Source organism: Triturus cristatus, chromosome 1_2, assembly GCF_964204655.1.
Source record: "Triturus cristatus chromosome 1_2, aTriCri1.1, whole genome shotgun sequence".
NCBI classification, from domain to species: domain Eukaryota; kingdom Metazoa; phylum Chordata; class Amphibia; order Caudata; family Salamandridae; genus Triturus; species Triturus cristatus.
Window position 1 is genome coordinate 632,244,101 of NC_140580.1, and position 19,243 is coordinate 632,263,343.

A 19,243-nucleotide genomic window follows, 5' to 3' on the forward strand; every position below is an offset into this window, starting at 1 on the left:
AGCAGTTAACAAAAAGTTTGACTTTGCGTTCCTTCATAGCTTACCAGCTCATGACACCACACTTGTCCACGACCTAGAGTCGTGTTATGATCTTAAGCACCATAAGCAAAAATTATGCGGTCTGAAATGCACACCTATCCATTACATTTCTGACAGGGTTTAAACCCGGACACCCTCTGGGGACACATTCCAGGCACTGCTCTCGAATTTGAACAATAATTTACCCAAACAATTATCTCAAAAGAACATAAAAAGTTAAGGAAAAAAGAGCTTGGATCCGGATTCAAGGGTGGAGTAGAACGAGAACTGATATTGGTGCCCCTGGTTGGGCGCTACACAGCTCTAGTTAAGTGACCATGGGGCAGCTGCTGAAATGGAGCCAGTGCTCCCTATGTGTGCAGGAGGCATTTAGAAACAGGATATCCCCCATTCCAAAGACAAGTTGACAAGAGAGCCTTCACATCTTCACTGCCTTTTTTACAATCGCTACAATATGAAATAAAAAAAAAAAGGGTAGGAAAAACTGTAGGCACTTTTTTAATGGAACTTCATATATACCAAGACAACAAAATATATATTGAAAGTAGCAATTTTATTTCAGTTAAAATTATTTACAAAAACCCAGACATACTTCATGAAACTCGTACAAACTTGATTTTTTTTTCCTGCCGTTGGCTTTAGCTCCAAAGATCACAGCTGCGAAATATTGTATAAAATAAAAATAGGATTGGATTCAGAAAAGTATTCTACCATTCTAATTTCCAACTGATTGTATTTACAGGGATATTTACAATGGAAAATGTTACTTTAAAACACGTTATTTTGCAAACAGACTTCAGTACCCTTGATGCAAAGTCCATGGAAGGTCTAAATAAATTCCTTGCAATTCACAAGGCGGTTTGCACTTATACTAAATTCCCACCCCAAACGGAAAAAAAGTAAACCTACTTTTGCCACAGTCTGGAAACTAGGTATAAAATACGAATTCATGGAAGTAAAACCACTTCCATTCATACTTGTAACAAAGGTTTTGTTGGCCCTGCTCATTGATTACAGCCATTCTTGGTTTCATATAACACAGGAATCTACAAAAATTAGACTTTGAAAAATCTGGTTTCTTCTTTAAGAAGGGAAAATCATTTAGATGGAGGTGATGGTGGATATAATTACTTTACGGTTATTAAACCATGTGGACAAAATTCTATCAAAATGTTTGATCCAAATCACTGTTTCTTGTCAATGATTGCAACTTATCAGTCTTCGTTCAAACACAGCTGATATTCTTGTAGGCATAGGCTAAGTGCACATTTTAGAAAACTACTTTGCCCAAAAGCGAAAACCAGTGCAATTACATACAATCGTAACATGGGACTTCCAAGTCAAAAACGTCATATGGGACAATTGTGTGTGGTGTTTAATTTGAAATTCATACATAAAGCCCTGATGTCACCTCAAAATTGTTAGCCTACACGCATTCATAGGATACAAATTTTGAAAGTATCCTTGATCCACTTTAAAGCTATTATTGAGACTGACAAAAGGAGCATTGGAGATTAAAATCTACACCACACTTCTTGACATCTACTGCCTGCCACATCAATCGTTCTTTTTAAAACGACAATCTCTGAAGGGGATCATTACCTAGGTTTTCTCCTCACCTCATGTTCAGTAATGGAATAATGGCAGACATATGTTTTACGAAGTTGAGCAGAATAAAGTCAAATAGCGAATAGTCTGCCTTTTTAACCTTTAAAACTCAAATATTTTCTCCAATCAAAAATATGAACAAAGAAGAGATATTGTATAAACAAAATGGAAAGAAAATGATGCTTAAGTGCTAACAACTTGGATAAGAACATCTTGTTTGCATCTCTCTAAACTACATACAAATGAAAATTGTTTTGGTTTCATCTGCATTGATTGCTGCTATGCTAAAATTATGTTAAGTGTAACAGACAGTGACTTTCATTAAACTAATAACTGGCTTTTTCGTGGGCCCTTTTGCTTACTGTCCAAAATCAAATTAAAACTCCTCAAATCAAACATAGCTTCTCTTGTATCTCATGATAAAGTGCCACCACAGCGATCGTGGGCATAATTGAAACGTTTTTGGTTGACTGCAGAGAAAAGAGATGCAAAATGTAAACAAGGCTGCAATTCACACTTGTTTACTGGTTACAGAAAAATCATGGATGTTATTAGGACTTATGAATTGTAAACCTTGACATGTCCATCTGCACTTGTATCTCTATTAGTGATGAACTTTCCATGGTCAAGAGTCTACGACCTATGCCAAAACTAACTTTTCGGCAAGATTACTACAGAATAAAAAATAATTGGTCAGAGGGAATTTTGCACATTTTTATGTTCGCTATTTAGCTTGAATCGAACCATATATATTTTACCTAGTCATTATTTTCTGTTCTTCTTCAAACTACATTTTAGTAGCGCATATAGATAGCTATTTTGACGAAGGACGGGAATCACATTCTGGATTCCTGAGATGCCTTAGACCATAACTTTGTTTTACAACATGGAAAGAGGGGTATGTAAATTCAGTCTCTTAGCAAAGAACTGACCGACCGGTCTCTGTTCAGATGTGCTACTGGGGAACAAGAACTGTTTTTTTGGAAGGATTGGAATTGGCATAAGTAGGTAGACAGTCATTTAAAATAAACTGTTAGTTTAGACAATACATCTTTCAGTTCAAACTACAAATGAACACGTAGGTCTGGCACATTTCACAAGGCAAAGTTAATGAAGCAAACGGGAAAACAAAGTTACATCCGTAGGGGCCAGTAACAATCAGACAGATGATAAAAACTAAAAACAAACAACTGGAAGGCTCATTTACATTTTAGAAAAATAATGAATGGATCCCACAGAAAAGATCTGTATCCCTTATTGCAAATTTTAATATACATCATGGCTCTTCGAAATAGGTTTCCAAAGGATGTTTTTAACAAGAATACAAAAATGAGTAAAAGGACTTTTTAAAGCCTGCAACGTCCCTCAATCTCAGATTACTGTCTTCATTTCAGCTTTCTCTAAAACAAAACTTTGAACAAACACCAACGTAAGTGCAGAGCCACTGGCAATCTGAGCAGGGACAATGGTACAGTCCATTTTTAAAAGAATATTGCCCATAATACAGCTGCAACCACATTTTGCATCGGCAGTTGCATCAAACAGTGGACTTCTATTGATTCTGGATTGCATGTATGCTACATGTTAACAGAGCATACACGTACACCTGAGGCATTCCCTTTGCTAAGTTGTCCAACATACGCTTACTTCTGATTTTAATACTTATCAGAAAAGAATAGGATTCAAGATCCAAAAATCATTTGTGCCTTGACTATCTCAGAATAAGTTCTGCGACAATCTCCATCTAAAAAAACAAAAATCCTGACATTTGGTTTCAGGATTCTAAGCAGTTTTAAATAAACATCATAAACAAAACTTTTAATTAAAAACAATTTCAAAAGCGTCTAAATAAAAAAAAAAGCACTAGACAACAATAAAATAAAATTTTTACACAATATTTTAATTTTCTAAACATCTGAGTTGTTGGTTTTGGAAGCGTTTCCAAAACAAATTCCATTCACCCCCCTTTTCAAAAGAAACACAAGAGCACCCGGCGTTCTGTGTTTCAGAACTACTACGAGGTGAGCCTTCTTGGAGATGCCAAATAACTTGGTTGGGTTGCCATACCATTTTCGCCAACTTAAACACAGTTAGCTAAAGTTGCATATACAGCAGTAACCCATAACTGGCCAAAAACTTAACCCATTAACTCAAAGAAAAAGAACCAATATACAAAAAAATGTGCTGTCTTGGATCTGAGTTTTGTATTTTCTTATATAACATCTTCATTTCTCACTTTGGGCAACAGCTGACCATTGTAGAGCAGTAACATTTACATCAAAATGCACATCCCAAGTTTGCTCTGAATAACGTGTCCACATAAGAGACGCGCCGAGTACTCTGAACACGACTGCAATGACAATTTCACAACTCTGCCTCGAAGGGTAGTGCTGGCTTCACCAAGCGGTGGCTGTTGACGACTCTAGCAGCTTTCCAAGTATTCAATGACTCGAGATATAGATTTCTGGCCAGTCGTCCCAACTGCACACTGAGGAGAAAGAAAACTGTTTTTGAAGCTTACTTAAACTTTTCCATTGACACATTCCAGGTTTATCAACAAGAGCAAACTCGTAAACTTATTAAGAATCATACTTTGATGCACATACACATCTCACCCTAAAAAACACACACTTGAAGTTTTAAATGTATCAATATCGCAACATTTTTAATAGTGTTTCAATCAATACATTAAACTTGTAAAGATCCATAAAGCAACAAGTGAAAATTATCATTCGAATCTTCTCACGTCAAAAGATCCAATGTAATGGAAAATTAATAAGTAAAAAAATAATTGTTCTCAAATGTTTGTGTGGTGGTATACATCATGTCTCTTCACTAGTGATGTTATTTCAAACAGTGGATATTGTTTTCACTGCAGTTTGTTTATATTTAAAATAATTAGGCCTGGGCGGTGAACTCCATTCTGTTTGCGAGTTTTACGCACTCTGCAGATCACGTGGAGTTCCAAAAAACTCCTCTCTGCTGAACAGTTTTTTCCTCGCTCACCAACATTAAGTTGGTGAGTGCGGGCAAGGAAAATCTACTTCCCAGCCTGATTTCTCAACGCGGGCTGGTCAGATTTCTCAACGCAGGCGGTCTTGGATGACCGCTCCCGTTGAGCAACCTTCCATTCAGCTGCAGCTCTGGTACAAAATCTACTCTAGCAGCAAGAAAAGAAGCAGCACCCACTTGCATTACGCATGGGGCCACTCGCGCTGTAAATTTTTTACAGCACATGTCAAGCTCCCGGCGCTGAAAATCAACGCGAACGGCATGACCAAACCTACTGAGCCACTTGCGGAACTCCGCGTAGTGCGGCAGAGTCTTTCGATCACTTTGCAGAGTTCTACTCCACCCAGGCCTAAATGTAATACTGGGCAAAAGCAAACTCTGATCCTCACATAATAGAAACACTACATGAAAAAGGAAAATGATACTTACCAGTATGCATCTGTTCTTGGCATGAAGAGCTGTATATTTATATACTGTGCATAGATCACCACCTGGTGCTGGGCTCGGATGTTTGCAGTTTGTTTTTGTTCAAAGAAGTCTTTGTAGTCACAAGATTGAATATGCTACTTACCAGTATGCATCTGTTCTTGGCATGTAGGGCTGCTGACATTCATATCTGTGCATAGATCGCCGCCTAGTGTTGGGTCCGGATGTTTGCACGTTGTTGTCCTGGAAGAGTCTTCGAAGTATCCTTGGATAGGTGACTCCTCCCCTGGACTACAGTGCGCATGGGCATCCTCTCCATCCTCAGATTGTTTTTCGCCATTGTGGCAGTGATGGAGTAGATACAGAAAGTGATGACCATGCTTGCAGTAATTCTGAGAGCTGCAGCTGCGACAGGCGCCGGGGAGGAGGGAGGGCGATATGAATGTCAGCAGCCCTACATGCCAAGAACAGATGCATACTGGTAAGTAGCATATTCAGTTCGAGGCATGTGGGCTGCTGAATTCATATCTGTGCATAGAATACATAGCAGTGCCCTCTATTAGCGGCGGCTACCCGTGCCAGCTGCAGCGGTCTGAAAAAGTGTTTTGAGAACAGCCTGTCCTACAGCTGCCTGCTGTTTTGACTGCACATCTACGCAATAGTGTTTTGTAAATGTGTGTGTAGTGGACCATGTGGCTGCTCTGCATATATCATGCAGGGGAATATTTCCTAGGAAGGCCATGGAAGCCCCCAACTTACGTGTTGAGTGGGCTCGTGGTGGAATAGTTAATGTGCGTTTTGCCTTTTGATAACAGATTTGAATACACTTAACTATCCATCTGGCTATCCCTGCTTTGGAGATGGCGTTACCTTTGTGGTGTGGGGCAAAGGCAACGAACAGTTGTTTTGTCTTCCTGAATGGTTTAGTCCTGTCGATGTAGTACATGAGGGCCCTCCGTACATCTAGTGTATGTAGTGCCCTTTCTGCAACAGTTTGTGGGTTTTGGAAGAAAACGGGCAGTTCAATAGTCTGGTTCATGTGGAACTGCGATATTACCTTGGGCATGAACTTGGGGTTGGTACGTAGTACGACCCTGTTGGCGTGAACCTGAATAAATGGCTCTTGAACGGTTAGTGCCTGGAGTTCACTAACTCTTCTGAGGGAAGTGATCGCTACTAGGAAGGCCACTTTCCAGGTAAGGAATTGAATCTCGCATGAGTGTAGAGGTTCAAAGGGTGGACCCATCAGGCGTGTGAGGACCAAGTTGAGGTTCCACATTGGAGCCGGTGGGTGACTAGGTGGAATGACTCGTTTGAGCCCTTCCAAGAATGCTTTGATGGCAGGCACTCTGAATAGAGAGAGGTGCTGCCTGGTTTGCAGATAGGCTGATATTGCGGTCAAATGGACACGTATAGAGGTGTACGCCAGATTGCATCGATATAGGTGTAAGAGATAACAGATGATGTTTTGGATGGATGCGTCCAGCGGGTTGATGTCATTATTACCGCAATAAATGACGAACCTTTTCCATTTGGCTGCATAGCAAGCTCTGGTAGTGGGTCTCCTGGCCTCCTTGATGATGTCCATACAGTCAGGTGGCAGGTTGAGATAGCCAAACTCTAGGACTTCAGGAGCCAGATCGCCAGATTCAGCTGTTGCGGATCTGGGTGCTGAACCTCTCCATGGTTCTGCGTCAAATGCGCGGGTTTGATCCGCAGCCTTTGATGCGGCACCACGGAAAGTTCGAGGAAGGTGGTGTACCACGGCTGGCGTGCCCACGTGGGAGCAACTAGGACGAGTGTCAGGGAGTGTTGTCGGAGTTTGCGGGCCACTAGCGGTATCAATGGCGCTGGGGGAAAAGCGTACGCAAATCTGCCGGACCAGTTCATTCATATCGCATTGCCCTGCGACTGCGGATGTGGGAATCTGGCGGCGAAGCTTTGGCATTTTGCGTTTTCGCTTGTCGCGAATAGGTCTATCTCCGGATGACCCCACTGCTGAAAGTACGGTTGGAGTACTGATGGGTGTAACTCCCACTCGTGCATTTGGTGGCTGTGTCTGCTGAGCAGATCCGCCATCTGGTTGTCCTTGCCAGGGAGGTGTTCCGCCATGAGGAACATGTTCCTTTGAATGGCCCACTTCCACATGCTCTGAGCCAGATGAGACAACTGTGGAGAGTGTGTGCCTCCCTGTTTCTGTATGTAGTACATTGCGGTCATGTTGTCCGTCCGGATCAACACGACCTTGTTGCATAGATGTACTTTGAATGCCTTCATGGCTAGGAAGATTGCCATCAATTCCAGAAGGTTGATGTGCAACTTCTTTTGTTGTGTTGTCCATAGTCCTTGCACTGTGTAGTGGAGTACATGAGCTCCCCATCCCTGGAGAGACGCGTCCGCTGTCAGTACTATCTGTGGGACAGGCTCTTGGAACGGTCGGCCCTTGCAAAGGTTTTGTGGATTCCACCAATGCAGAGAGTTGTATGCCCGACCGCTCACCAACACTAGGTCCTTTAACTGTCCTTGAGCCTGATTCCACTGACGTGCTAGGCACTCCTGAAGTGGGCGCATATGTAATCTCGCGTGCGGGACTATGAAGATGCAGGAGGCCATCATGCCTATCAACTGCATAAACACTCGCGCTGGAAGTGAGTGATTGGGTTTGAATTTGGAGATCAGCAGTTGTATGCGGTTGATCCTCACTAAATTTGGCTGAGCTGTGGCCGCCAGAGTGTCTATAGTCGCACCTAGGTACTGTTGTACGTGTGCAGGCTGGAGATGGGACTTTGGATAATTTAGTGAGAATCCCAGACTGTGAAGAAGGTGAATGGTGCGGGACATGTGGCTTGCACATTGCTGGGCTGACTTCGCTTGAACGAGCCAGTCGTCTAGGTAGGGGTAGACGTGTATATGCTGCCTCCGGAGATGTGCTGCCACCGTAGCTAGGCACTTCGTGAAAACCCTGGGCGCTGTTGTCACGCCGAAGGGAAGGACTTTGAACTGATAGTGCTGCCCCTGAACAGTGAACCGGAGGTATTTTTTGTGTGAGGGGTGGATGGGTATGTGAAAGTACGCATCCTTGAGGTCCAGTGTGGCTAGGAAGTCTCCCTGCTTGAGAAGCGGAAGGACTTGCTGTAGAGTGAGCATATGAAAGTGCTCTGAAAGAATGTACTGGTTCAGGGGTCTCAGGTCCAATATAGGTCTGAGCGACCCGTCCTTTTTTGGAATTAAGAAGTAGAGGGAGTACACTCCCGCACCCTGCTCGTGGATGGGTACGACCTCTATAGCGCCTTTTAGAAGCATACTTTGCACTTCTTGCTGTAAGAGCGTTAAGTGCTCTGAGGACATAGGACGGCTTCTTGGTGGTATTGTGGGTGGAGTGGAGGTTAACTCCAGACAGTAACCGTATTTTATAATATCTTTGACCCACCTGTCCGTGGTGATGGAATTCCACGTGGACAGGAACCTTTGTAGCCTTCCCCCGACAGGTGTTATGTGGTCGGGAGGAAGGGAGAGGGTGTCACTGCTTGTTCTTGGGGGAGGACCTGGTGTTGCCGTAGCCGCGTCCTCTGCCCTTTGTGCTGGAGCCACGATATCCACCTCGGGTGTTTTTATCATAGGTGGTCTGTGTATTGCCTTTGTTATATGTTTGTTGTGACCCCTGTCCTCTACCTGCTCCCTTGTTTCCGGGGCGACGAAAGGAGCCGCTCCGAAAGGACTGAGTTTGTAGTGCGCCCATGGACTTTGCAGTGTCCGTATCCTTTTTTATCTTTTCGAGGGTGGTGTCAACCTCTGGCCCGAATAAATAGTCGGGGTTGACGGGCTGGTTCAGTATATTGTTTTGTACCTCAGGCTTGAATCCTGAGATCCGTAGCCAGGCATGTCGTCGCAACATGACGCTTGTGTTTATGGCTCTGGCAGCCGTGTCTGCAGCATCTAGTGCGCATTTGATGGAAGCGTTCGTTAGTAGCTGTCCTTCTCTGATGAGCATTTCTGCGCCTTCCTTGAACTGGTCAGGGAGATGTTGGAATATTTGCTCCAGTGTGTCATAGTGCGCTCTATCATAGCGAGCAAGGAGCGCCTGAGTGTTGGCTATGCGCCATATGTTGGCAGCTTGGGCGGCAACTCGCTTGCCAGAGGTTTCTAACACCTTGGACTCTTTGTCCGGGGGAGGAGCGTCACCTGTTGTTTGCGAGTGTGCCCTCTTGCGTGCATTCGCTACGACGATGGAGTCGAGTGGTAATTGTCCTCTGATGTAAGTAGGATCCCCAGGTGCTGATCTGTATTTTTTATCAATCCTGGGGTTTATCACTCGTGCCCTGGTGGGTTCTTTGAAAATGTCCTTGGCTGGTTTGAGGACCCCCTTCAACATTGGCAGAGTCTTTACATGTCTTTCTGAGGATGCAAAGGTGTCCATTAGAAAGTCATCTTCGATGGTATCAGAGTGAAGCTGTACCCCATGGTTATTGGCAGCACGTTCGATAAGAGCATTGAACGCCGCAGTATCCTCCGTAGGAGATGTCTTTGCCCCATAGAGTTGTGGATCCTGTGCATCGAGAGGTGCACTGGGGTCTGCAGGGTCGCCCCAAGTTTGATCAGGGTCCTGCTGGTCATCAGGGTCCGTGTCTACATGGTAGGGGACTTGGTCAGCCATGTAGTCCTCCAATGCGTCTGTATCGGAGCGTGTGGGGGAGAACCGGTGTGGATCCTGGTAGGATGAATGGAAGGGTTCATAAAGGAGAGGTTCCGATTCTGCAGGCAACTTCCTTTTTAGTGGGATCCTGAAAGGGTCCAATGGCGGCTCCGAAGTTATCCTTCGGTCGTGGAGAATCATCCTGCCAGTGCCGGCGTCGATGATACGTGCCGGAGACGTCTCAGCAGGTGTGACCGTAGGTTGGGTGACCCGTGTCCTGAGTTGGAACATTTTTGGGATTGTCGACGGAGGCAAGCCGAAGGTAATGTTGGTCGGCACCGAAGAGGCTGCTGGAGCTCCGACCGAACCGGAGCCCGACGTGTCCTGGAGGACAGTTGTGGTTTTGCTGCCTTGCGTCGCACCAGGTCGTACTTGGGGCGCCTTCGAGGCTTTGGCACCGGCCAGGCTCGTAGAGGCGGCCGTAGATTTTTTCGGCGCCGGCGGTTCATCGAGTCGAGGTGAAGAGATCACCGTCGAAGTCTTCGATACCTGAGGCTTAGGTGTCGTCGAGGGAGCGATGTGAGACACAGCAGGCGGTACGGCCCTTGGTGTCGTCGGTGCCGGTAGCCGAGCAGGTTTGTCGGTGCCGATGGCTTTTTTCCGTTTGTCGACTCCAACGTCGCCCGCTTCAAGTTCGGCACCGAAGTCCCTCTTGGTGCGGTCGGTGCCGACGCGGTGCGCTGGCGTCGAAGGCTTCGATCCGACCAGCGCTACTTTCAGTTTCGGTTTCGGTGGAACCTGAGCAGCTTTCGGTTTCGGTTTTGTGGTAGGGAAACCAGCCTGTTTATGTAGTAATGGCTGCCGCTGAACGTCCGAGGCCGGGCCCGAGGGCGGGGCCGAAGAACTGCGGGATGGGTCTCGGGTAAGGCCCGAAGGCGATCCCTCGACCGGAGCCATAGGCTGTGGCACTGGTGTTTGAACGGTTTGAACAGGTAGGCCTTGTTCATCATTGGAGCTACTTTCTTCGGCCCCTAAGGCCTCCTCGTCGTCTCCTACCTCGGTGTCGTCTTCACCTCTGTGGAAGAGTGACTCGTCTTCCTCGTCCGATCCGGGTTCGTGTTCGGAAACGGGACTGGAGGGCAAGACTTCCAATTCCTCGACGTCTTCGGCCTCGTCGAAGATGTCTGTTGGGGCCGGTGCCGCGTGCTGCGCCTCAAGTCTCGCCGCTCGTCGATTCCGCAGAGTCTTCTTGGAGCGGAACCGGGCACAGGCCATGCATGTTGATTCGTCGTGGTCCGGCGAAAGGCATTTGTTGCACACCGGATGGACGTCGATGTGTGGGTACTTCGCATTGCATACCGGACACCTTTTGAATGGCGTCCTCGATTCCATCGTCGAAGTAGTCGATGGACGGGTAAATGCGAAAAAAGTCGGTGCTGAAAGTTAGTAAACGAACAGGATTGTATCGAAACCCGATCGATAAACAGTACCGACGCAAACTAAAGGCCTTTTGGCCTCGAAAAAATATTTTCCTAACTTGAGCTAAGATAGCACATCCGAACCCAATGGCGGAAAAAAAACAATCTGAGGATGGAGAGGATGCCCATGCGCACTGTAGTCCAGGGGAGGAGTCACCTATCCAAGGATACTTCGAAGACTCTTCCAGGACAACAACGTGCAAACATCCGGACCCAACACTAGGCGGCGATCTATGCACAGATATGAATTCAGCAGCCCACATGCCTCGAACAGGTGACTCCTCCTTACGATGATAGTGCGCATGGGCATCGACTCCAACCCCAGATTGTTTGCGCCATAAAGGGTGATGATGGAGTTAGTATGAAATAGAAAGATGTCCATGTGTGATGTATCTAAGTAAGATAACACTGCAATAGATAAAGGTACCGGGGAGGCGGGTGGGCGTATATGAATCTACAGCTCTACATGCCAAGAACAGATGCATACTGGTAAGTAGCATTTTCCGTTCGAGGTATATGAGCTGTAGATCATGTACAGTGCATAGACTATATAGCAGTTTTGTTTGTGGCGATGGCTAACTTGTATCTGTTGCAGTGGTTATAAAAAGTGTTCTTAAGAGAGCCGGGCCCACACTAGCTGCTTGTTTTGCTTGCATATCTACACGATATTGTTTTGCAAATGTGTGCGGTGTAGCCCAAGTTGCAGATGTCATCTAAGGGAATGGTCCCTAAGAAGGCCATAGAAGCCCCTAGTTTGCACGTAGAATGAGCCCTTTGGGGAATGGTTAATGTACGCTTGGCTTTAAGGTAACATATTTGGATGTACTTAACAATCCACAGTGCAATACCTGCTTTTGAAATAGGATTGCCTTTATGAGGTGGGGAGAAAGCAACACAGAGTTGTTTAGTCTTTCTTAAGGATTTAGGTCTTTCAGTGTAATAGAGTAGTGCCCTTTTAACGTCAAGCGTGTGAAGAGCCCTTTCTGCCACTGAGTCTGGTCGAGGAAAAAATACTGGTAGTTCAACAGACTGGTTATGGTGAAAGGCAGACACAACTTTAGGTAAAAAATTTGGATTAGTTCTGAGAACCACTTTGTTGTGATGAATTTGCAAAAAAGGTTCTTGTATGGTTAGTGCCTGAAGCTCGCTCACTCTTCTAAGAGATGTGATGGCTATAAGGAAGGGTACCTTCCAAGTGAGGAATTTTAGTTCACATTTGTGCAGAGGTTTAAATGGTGGGCCCATGAGCCTTGTAAGGACGATATTAAGATCCCACACTGGAGAGGGCGGAACTCTAGGGGGAATTACTCTTAAGTATTTCCATAAAAGCTTTAATAGCGGGTACTCGAAACAAAGACCAGTGTTCTCTGTTTTGTAGATAAGCTGCTATTGCAGCTAGATGTAGTCTTATGTATGTATAAGCTAGGTTACAGCGTTTTAGGTGCAATGGATAGCTAATAATATTTTGAGTGGAAGCGTCTAGTGGATTGATTTGATTGTTTGTACAGTAAATTACAAATAGTTTCCACTTTGCTGCGTAGCATGCTCTGGTAGTAGGATGTCTAGCCTCTTTAATGACGTTCATGTAGGCTGGTAGGAGATTAAGGTAGCCAAACTCTAAGACTTCAGGTGCCAGATCGTAAGGTTGAGTTGACTGGGCTCTGGATGCCTTATCTCTCCATGGTTCTGAGTGAGAAGGTTGGGAGAGAGGTGTAGTTTTTGATGAGGAACTACTGACATTTCTAATAGGGTTGTGAACCAGGGTTGTCGAGCCCATGTGGGAGCAACCAGGATTAGTGTGAGGAAATGCTGTTTGAGCTTCCGAACCACTAATGGAATGAGTGGGAGAGGCGGAAAAGTGTTAGGAAATTTCCCTGACCAGTTCATCCACATCGCATTGCCTGTTGACAATGGGTGTGAATAACTGGACGCGAAGGTTGGGCATTTTGTGTTTTGGTGTGTATTTCTGGGTAGTCCCACATTTGAAAGAATGGAAGAACCTGAGGATGATGTTCCCATTCGTGGATTTGTTGTTGACGACTGAGCAGATCTGTGATTTGATTGTGTACTCCTGGGAGGTGATCGGCAAGGAGATATATGTTCTGTGGAATGGTCCATTTCCATTGCGTTGAGCTAAGTGTAAAAGCTGTAGAGTGTCCCTCTCTGCTTTTGTATGCAGTACATTGCTGTCATGTCATCTGTACAGACTAAGACAGCTTTGCCTACTAGATGGAGTTCGAAGTATTTTAATGCCAGAAAAAGTGCCAGTAATTCCAGGTGGTTTATGTGGAATTGTTTTGTTGTGTAGTCCATATGCCTTGAATGGTAAGGTTTTGGAGATGAGCTCCTCAGCCAGCAAGCGATGAATCTGTTAGTACTAACTGTGGAACCGGGTCTAGGAACGGCCGCCCTTTGGAAAGGTTTTGTGTGTTCCACCAGTGCATAGAGCGATATGTGCAGCTGTCCACCAACACCAGATCTGACCTTGAGCCAGGTTCCATTGACGTGCTAAGCATTCCTGTAGAGGACACATGTGGAGTCTTGCATGAGGGACGATTAGAATGCAAGACCATCATCCCAATTAAATGCATGAATACTCGAGACGGTAATTAGTGTTGAGGCTGAAATTGTGATATTAGAGCCTTTATGTTGTGTATTCTGACTGGGTTGGGGTATGCTAGAGCTTTGGAAGTGTCTATTGTAGCTCCTAGATATGTTTGTGTGTTCGGATGGTTGAAAGTGGGACCTGGTAAAATTCAGTGTCCCAAGTTGTGAAGCAACTGAATTGTTTTGCGGGTGTGGTGAACGCAGCTGCTGTGTGACTTGACTATTATGAGCCAGTCGCCCAGATATGGGAACACGTGAATGTGTTGTCTTCTTAGGTGAGCTGCAACTACTGCAAGGCACCTGGTGAAGACTCTGGGTGCTGTGGTTACCCCATATGGGAGGATTTTGAATTGGCAGCGCTGACCTTCCACCAAGAATCTGAGATATTTTCTGTGAGCTGGATGAATGGGAATATGGAAGTAGGCGTCCTTTAAATCCTGAGTGTAAAGAAAGACGCACTGTTGAAGCAATGGGAGCACCTGTTGGAGGGTGACCATGTGGAAGTGATATGACTGAATATAGAGGTTTAGTGGTCTGAAGTCCAGTATTGGCCTGAGAGAGCCATCCTTTTTTGGAATAAGGAAATATAGGGAGTAAACCCCTGTGCCCTGATGAGGCAAGGAGACAGGTTCTATTGCATGTTTTTGTAACAGAGAGAGAACCTCTTGTTTTAGGAGGGTCCGATGTTCTGATGACATTGGACGTTGCCTGGGGGAGAGGGGGGGGGGGATATTTGGGGGAGTGGAGGTGAGTTCTAGGCAATAACCATAAAGGATGATTTGTCTTACCCACTTGTCTGTTGTGATGGGATTCCAGACAGGTAGGAACTGTGAAAGACGTACTCTGACAGGAGTGGAATGGTCGGGGGGTAGTGTAGGGAAGTTACTGCTTGGTGGTAGTGGAATTGCGGGTGTTGTTACCTCTAGCTCTTCCCCTATTATTGTTCCCTCTGTATCCTCCCCAAAAATATCCTCTGGAGAAGGGAGATTGATTGGGGCTTTTGTAAGATGAGGAGGGATTTTCTGACTACATTGTTTAGGAGCCACCCCTATAAAAGAGCAGCGAAAGGAACCCTTGTGGGAAGGTAGTAGCAAGGCCCCCATGGACTTTGCAGTCTTGGTATCTTTCTTCATTTTCCCCAATGACGTATCGATTGTAGGTCCGAAAAGATGCTCTTGATCAAAAGGCTGATTGAGTATGGTGGTTTGAACTTCTTGCTTGAAACCGGAGATTCGAAGCCAAGCGTGCCTACGCAGTAATATGCTGGTGTTAATGGCACGAGATGCTGTATCAGCCGCATCTAGGGCGCATTTTATGGAGGTGTTAGTTATAAGTTTGCCCTCTTGAATGAGTTTATTGGCCTTGTTTTAGTGTTCCTCTAGTAAATGCTGCATTCGTTTTTCCAGCTCGTCATAGTGCACTCTGTCAAAGCGTGTTAAGAGAGCTTGCGCATTGGCAATGCACCAATGGTTAGCAGCCTGTGGCGCAGTTCTTTTCCCTGAAGTGTCTATAAGCTTTGACTCCTTGTCAGGAGGAGGGGCATCGCCTGTAGCTTGGGAATTAGCCCTCTTGCGTGCTTTAGACACAACAAGAGAGTCTAAAGGTACCTGGCCTTTGATATACACTGGATCTGTGGGAGCTGCTTTATATTTTTTATCCACCCTTGGTGTAAGTATTCGGGCTCCAACAGGGTCTTTGAATACTTCTGTAGCATGTTTTAACATGCCTTTTAGCATGGGCAGGGTGTGGGTGGATTTTTGTGAGGGTGCAAATGTTTCCACTAAGAAGTCCTCTTCTAGGAGATCAGTGTGTAGTTCCACCCCATGGTAGTGAGCAGCCCTATTAATAAGTTGTGCAAAACCAATGTTATCATCAGGTGGTGATGGCCTGGAGGGATAAAGATCAGGGTTATTGTGTACATCTGGATCTTGATCATAGTCATCCCATGGGTCGGTGTCCTATGGTATGTTATGGTTGTCATCCTCCCCTAGTGTATCCCCACCATCATTCATCATCCTCCTCCTCCTGTGGTGCAGGTGATAGTGTAGGTGATGGTGAGTTTACTGGTGAGATAAATAAGTTGGAATCAGGAGGAGGAGAGGGAGGTATATAAGGGGGAGAAGGGTTAGTATCCATGTCCTTGCATTTGAGAGGTATGCGAGTCCTCTAGGGAGTCTAGTTTCTGTTTCTTAGGAGGTTTGGGGAGAAGTTGGCCAGTTTTGGGGTCAATATGCAGTGTTTTCTGCTATGGATCCGAAGATTCTAGAAAAGAAAGGTCTTTGAGTGGTATGTCTTGTTCGGCGCCGAAGGCTTTAGGCAGTGAAGGTTTTGTAGAAGTTTTCGACTCCCAAACCTTTGGTGAGGGAGTTTTCGACTCCCAAACCTTTGGTGAGGGAGTTTTCGACTCCCAAACCTTTGGTGAGGGAGTTTTCGACTCCCAAACCTTTAGTGAGGGAGTTTTCGACTCAGATTTTCTTCGCCTCTGAAGCTTTCGGTTTGTCCTGTTTCGGCTCAGAAACTTTGTCTTTTGGCGGTTTTGGTGTCGAGGTTTTCGGCATTGAAGGGGTCTTCAATGCCAGAGGGTTGGGCACCGGCTTGGTTTTAGGCTTTGGTGCTGAAGGTGTATGTTCGGAGCCGGAATGGGGCCGACTCGATCCCGAGTCGGAAGGCTTTTGTTTCGGTTTCATAGCCGGACCGAGGGCGGGACGTCTGAAGTATGTTCACGGTGTCGACCTGAGCCTGAGAGCGAAGGTATTACCGGAGCCATAGGTTTAGGTTTGGTGGAGCCTGGGTGTTAGTACTCACTGTCCGTTGAGCCGGGGTGACATTCTGCTAGTCTTCATCAGAATCGTTGGCTTCGGACACGGAGATATTCTCTTATGCAGGTTGGAGTTCTGGATGACATTAGAAATTGCTCCGAAGACATCTGGAATAGAGTTGTTGCTGCGGGACATTTCGTGACATCGAGCCAGACGATCACGGATGGTTTTCTTCGACCGGAAAGATATACAGGCCTCGCAGTGCTTTTCCTCGTGCTTGGGGGAGAAGCAGAGGTTACACACTTTAGAACCACACCTGGGGCATTTTTTGAACGGAGTCCGTTCCATCGGCAGCCAGCGTGTTCGGCATGGTTAGGCCCAACAGCCAACGTCGAAGCTCTTGGTCGAAGATTATTTGAAGTTGGAGGATGCGTGTCGAAAGGGGAACGCGATCGAGAACAACACCGTTGAGTGGCGAAGGATTGCACGACGAAGGGGGTTCGAAGACTATATCGAACGGAGGGCAGCACATCACACCAGAACCCGATGGCGGAAAAAAACAATATGGGGAATGGAGTTGATGCCCATGCGCACTATCATCGTAAGATGGAGTCACCTATCTCGTGACTACAAAGACTTCTTCGAACAAAACAAACTGCAAACATCAGAGCCCAATACCAGATGGCGATCTATGCACAGTAAATGATGTACAGCTCATATGCCTCGAAGAAAATCCTTCAAAAGTGGAACCATCGTTTGGCACGAAACGCTGTCGTTTTGGACATTGATAAAAGTTCTTCAACTGACAATGCTTGGAGTTAACTTACTTTGCAGATGAGGAGTCGGCTACAAGGTAAGCCATCTACCATGAGAGAAACTAAGTTAAGAGTGGAGGGGTACAAAGAGAGGTCTCATATGTTGACTGTGAAGGCTATTTAGTTCAGATGAAAGGACTAGGGGTAATATAGGAGGGATTGCACTCTTAAACACTTTGATAAGGGTTGATAAGAGTTTAAACAGGCGTTGTAAGTAGGCAGCTATTACAGCTAGGTTTACACAAGAATAAGCATGCTCTGACCTTTGAAGATTCAACAAGTAACAATAGTTTGCTCTATCATGGCCTTGAAAAAAACTGCTTCTAATTTGTTGTGTAACATTTGTATGGTAGGTTTTCAATCCTGTTCAAGAACAGAAGTAGTAAATACCCACCTTCTATGACCTCAGGTGCTAAGTTGCAAGGCAGTGCACCCTGAGGTTGGGATGCACTAATTAACTCTGATGTGTAAGTAGATATGGGCATAGTTGTAGCTTCTTGTGAGGGTGGATGGACATTTCTAGAAGTAGAGAGAACTATGGTTGGCTGGGTGGGTAGAGACACAGATGAAAGCCCTTTCCATGGCAGTGGAAGGCGGAAACTCTGACCACTGGTGCCATGAAACTAGGGCCCTGAAAGGGATGACCTTAACCCTAGAAATCAGTTTGCACAACGGGGAGGATGAGTGGGGCGGTAAGGACTCTATGACTAACTAATGTGTCTTAAAGATATATCGTTACACAAGTAGTAACTTGTGCATCTGAAAGAGACACGTTAGCGATAGATTCCTTACCTTAGAATAGATACCCCAGCAATACCTACCATGGAGGTGGGTTTGCGAACCAAAATCACACCAGAAAGTCCCGGAGAACCGAACGGCCAAAGAAGCCGACTCTCCGGACTCTGCTGTCGAGGCAGCAGTGCTTGGTAAAAGTGTGCAACGAGGCCCAAGTAGCTGCCTGACAGATGTCCTGCAAGGGAACGTCGCTTCCCAAAGCAGTAGTGGCTGCCGTTGCCCTCGTAGAATGGGCATGCAGTCCCACAGGAGGCTCCTTCTAGACAACGAGTAACAGGCATTGATGCTGAGAACGACCCACAGACAGATGGTCAGTTTGTGCACGGCCCGACCTTAATGGGCGCCCAAGTAGCCAACCAAAAGTTGGTCAACCACCCAGAACTGTTGTGAGCGCTTCAGATAGAACGAGAGCGCACCTTTTGGGTCCAGACGATAGGGCCTCTCTTCTTTGAAGGATGCAGAGGCGGCAAGAAGGTGGGCAAAGTGATGGTCTGCCCGATGTGGAAGGGCGTGACAACCTTGGCAAGAAAGAAGGACGAGTCCTTAAAAGCACTCTGTCCGGATTAACGGAGAGAAAAGCAGGTTTAGAAGAAAGAGCTTGGAGCTCACTCCCTCTTCTGGCAGACGTGATAGCTACCAGGCAAGCCGTCTTCATAGTGAGAAAATTGGAAAGGACAGATATGAAGTGGCTCAAAGGGAACACACTTCAGATAAGTCAAGACAAGATTTAAGTCACATTGAGGCATTAGTAAGGGCACGGGAGGAAACGTGTGTGATGCCTTTCAGGAAGCGATTAACAATTGGGGACTTAAAAAGAGAAGGCTGATCAGGAAGCCGTAGAAAGGCAGAAATGGCCGAGAGATGACCTTTGATAGGGCCCACAGCAGAGCCCTGCTGGGCCAAAGAGCGAAATAACAGAGGGACCTCGGAAAGAGGGGCAGCAAGGGGATCCGCAGCCTTTGCTGTGCATCATGCCATACATTTTTTCCCCACCTGCAGGCATATACCGTCTCAGTGGAAGGAAGTCTGGCTGCCAGAATAATGTCACAGACCTCGGAAGGAAGGTCAAAA

The 19,243-nt window shown here is 45.9% G+C and overlaps 1 protein-coding gene across 4 annotated transcripts in view; it reads right to left on the minus strand.

Annotated features, from left to right (window-relative positions):
• Positions 1-573: 573 nt before the first annotated feature.
• WAPL (WAPL cohesin release factor) overlaps positions 574-19,243 on the minus strand; it is a 1,161,107-nt gene continuing 1,142,437 nt past the window's right edge. For all 4 annotated transcript variants that reach the window (XM_085607305.1, XM_085607324.1, XM_085607315.1 and 1 more), the window contains one exon: positions 574-4,135. In XM_085607305.1, the coding sequence (XP_085463431.1) occupies positions 4,070-4,135 (66 nt within the window). In that variant the 3' untranslated portion in view covers positions 574-4,069. The remainder of the gene's footprint in view (positions 4,136-19,243) is intronic.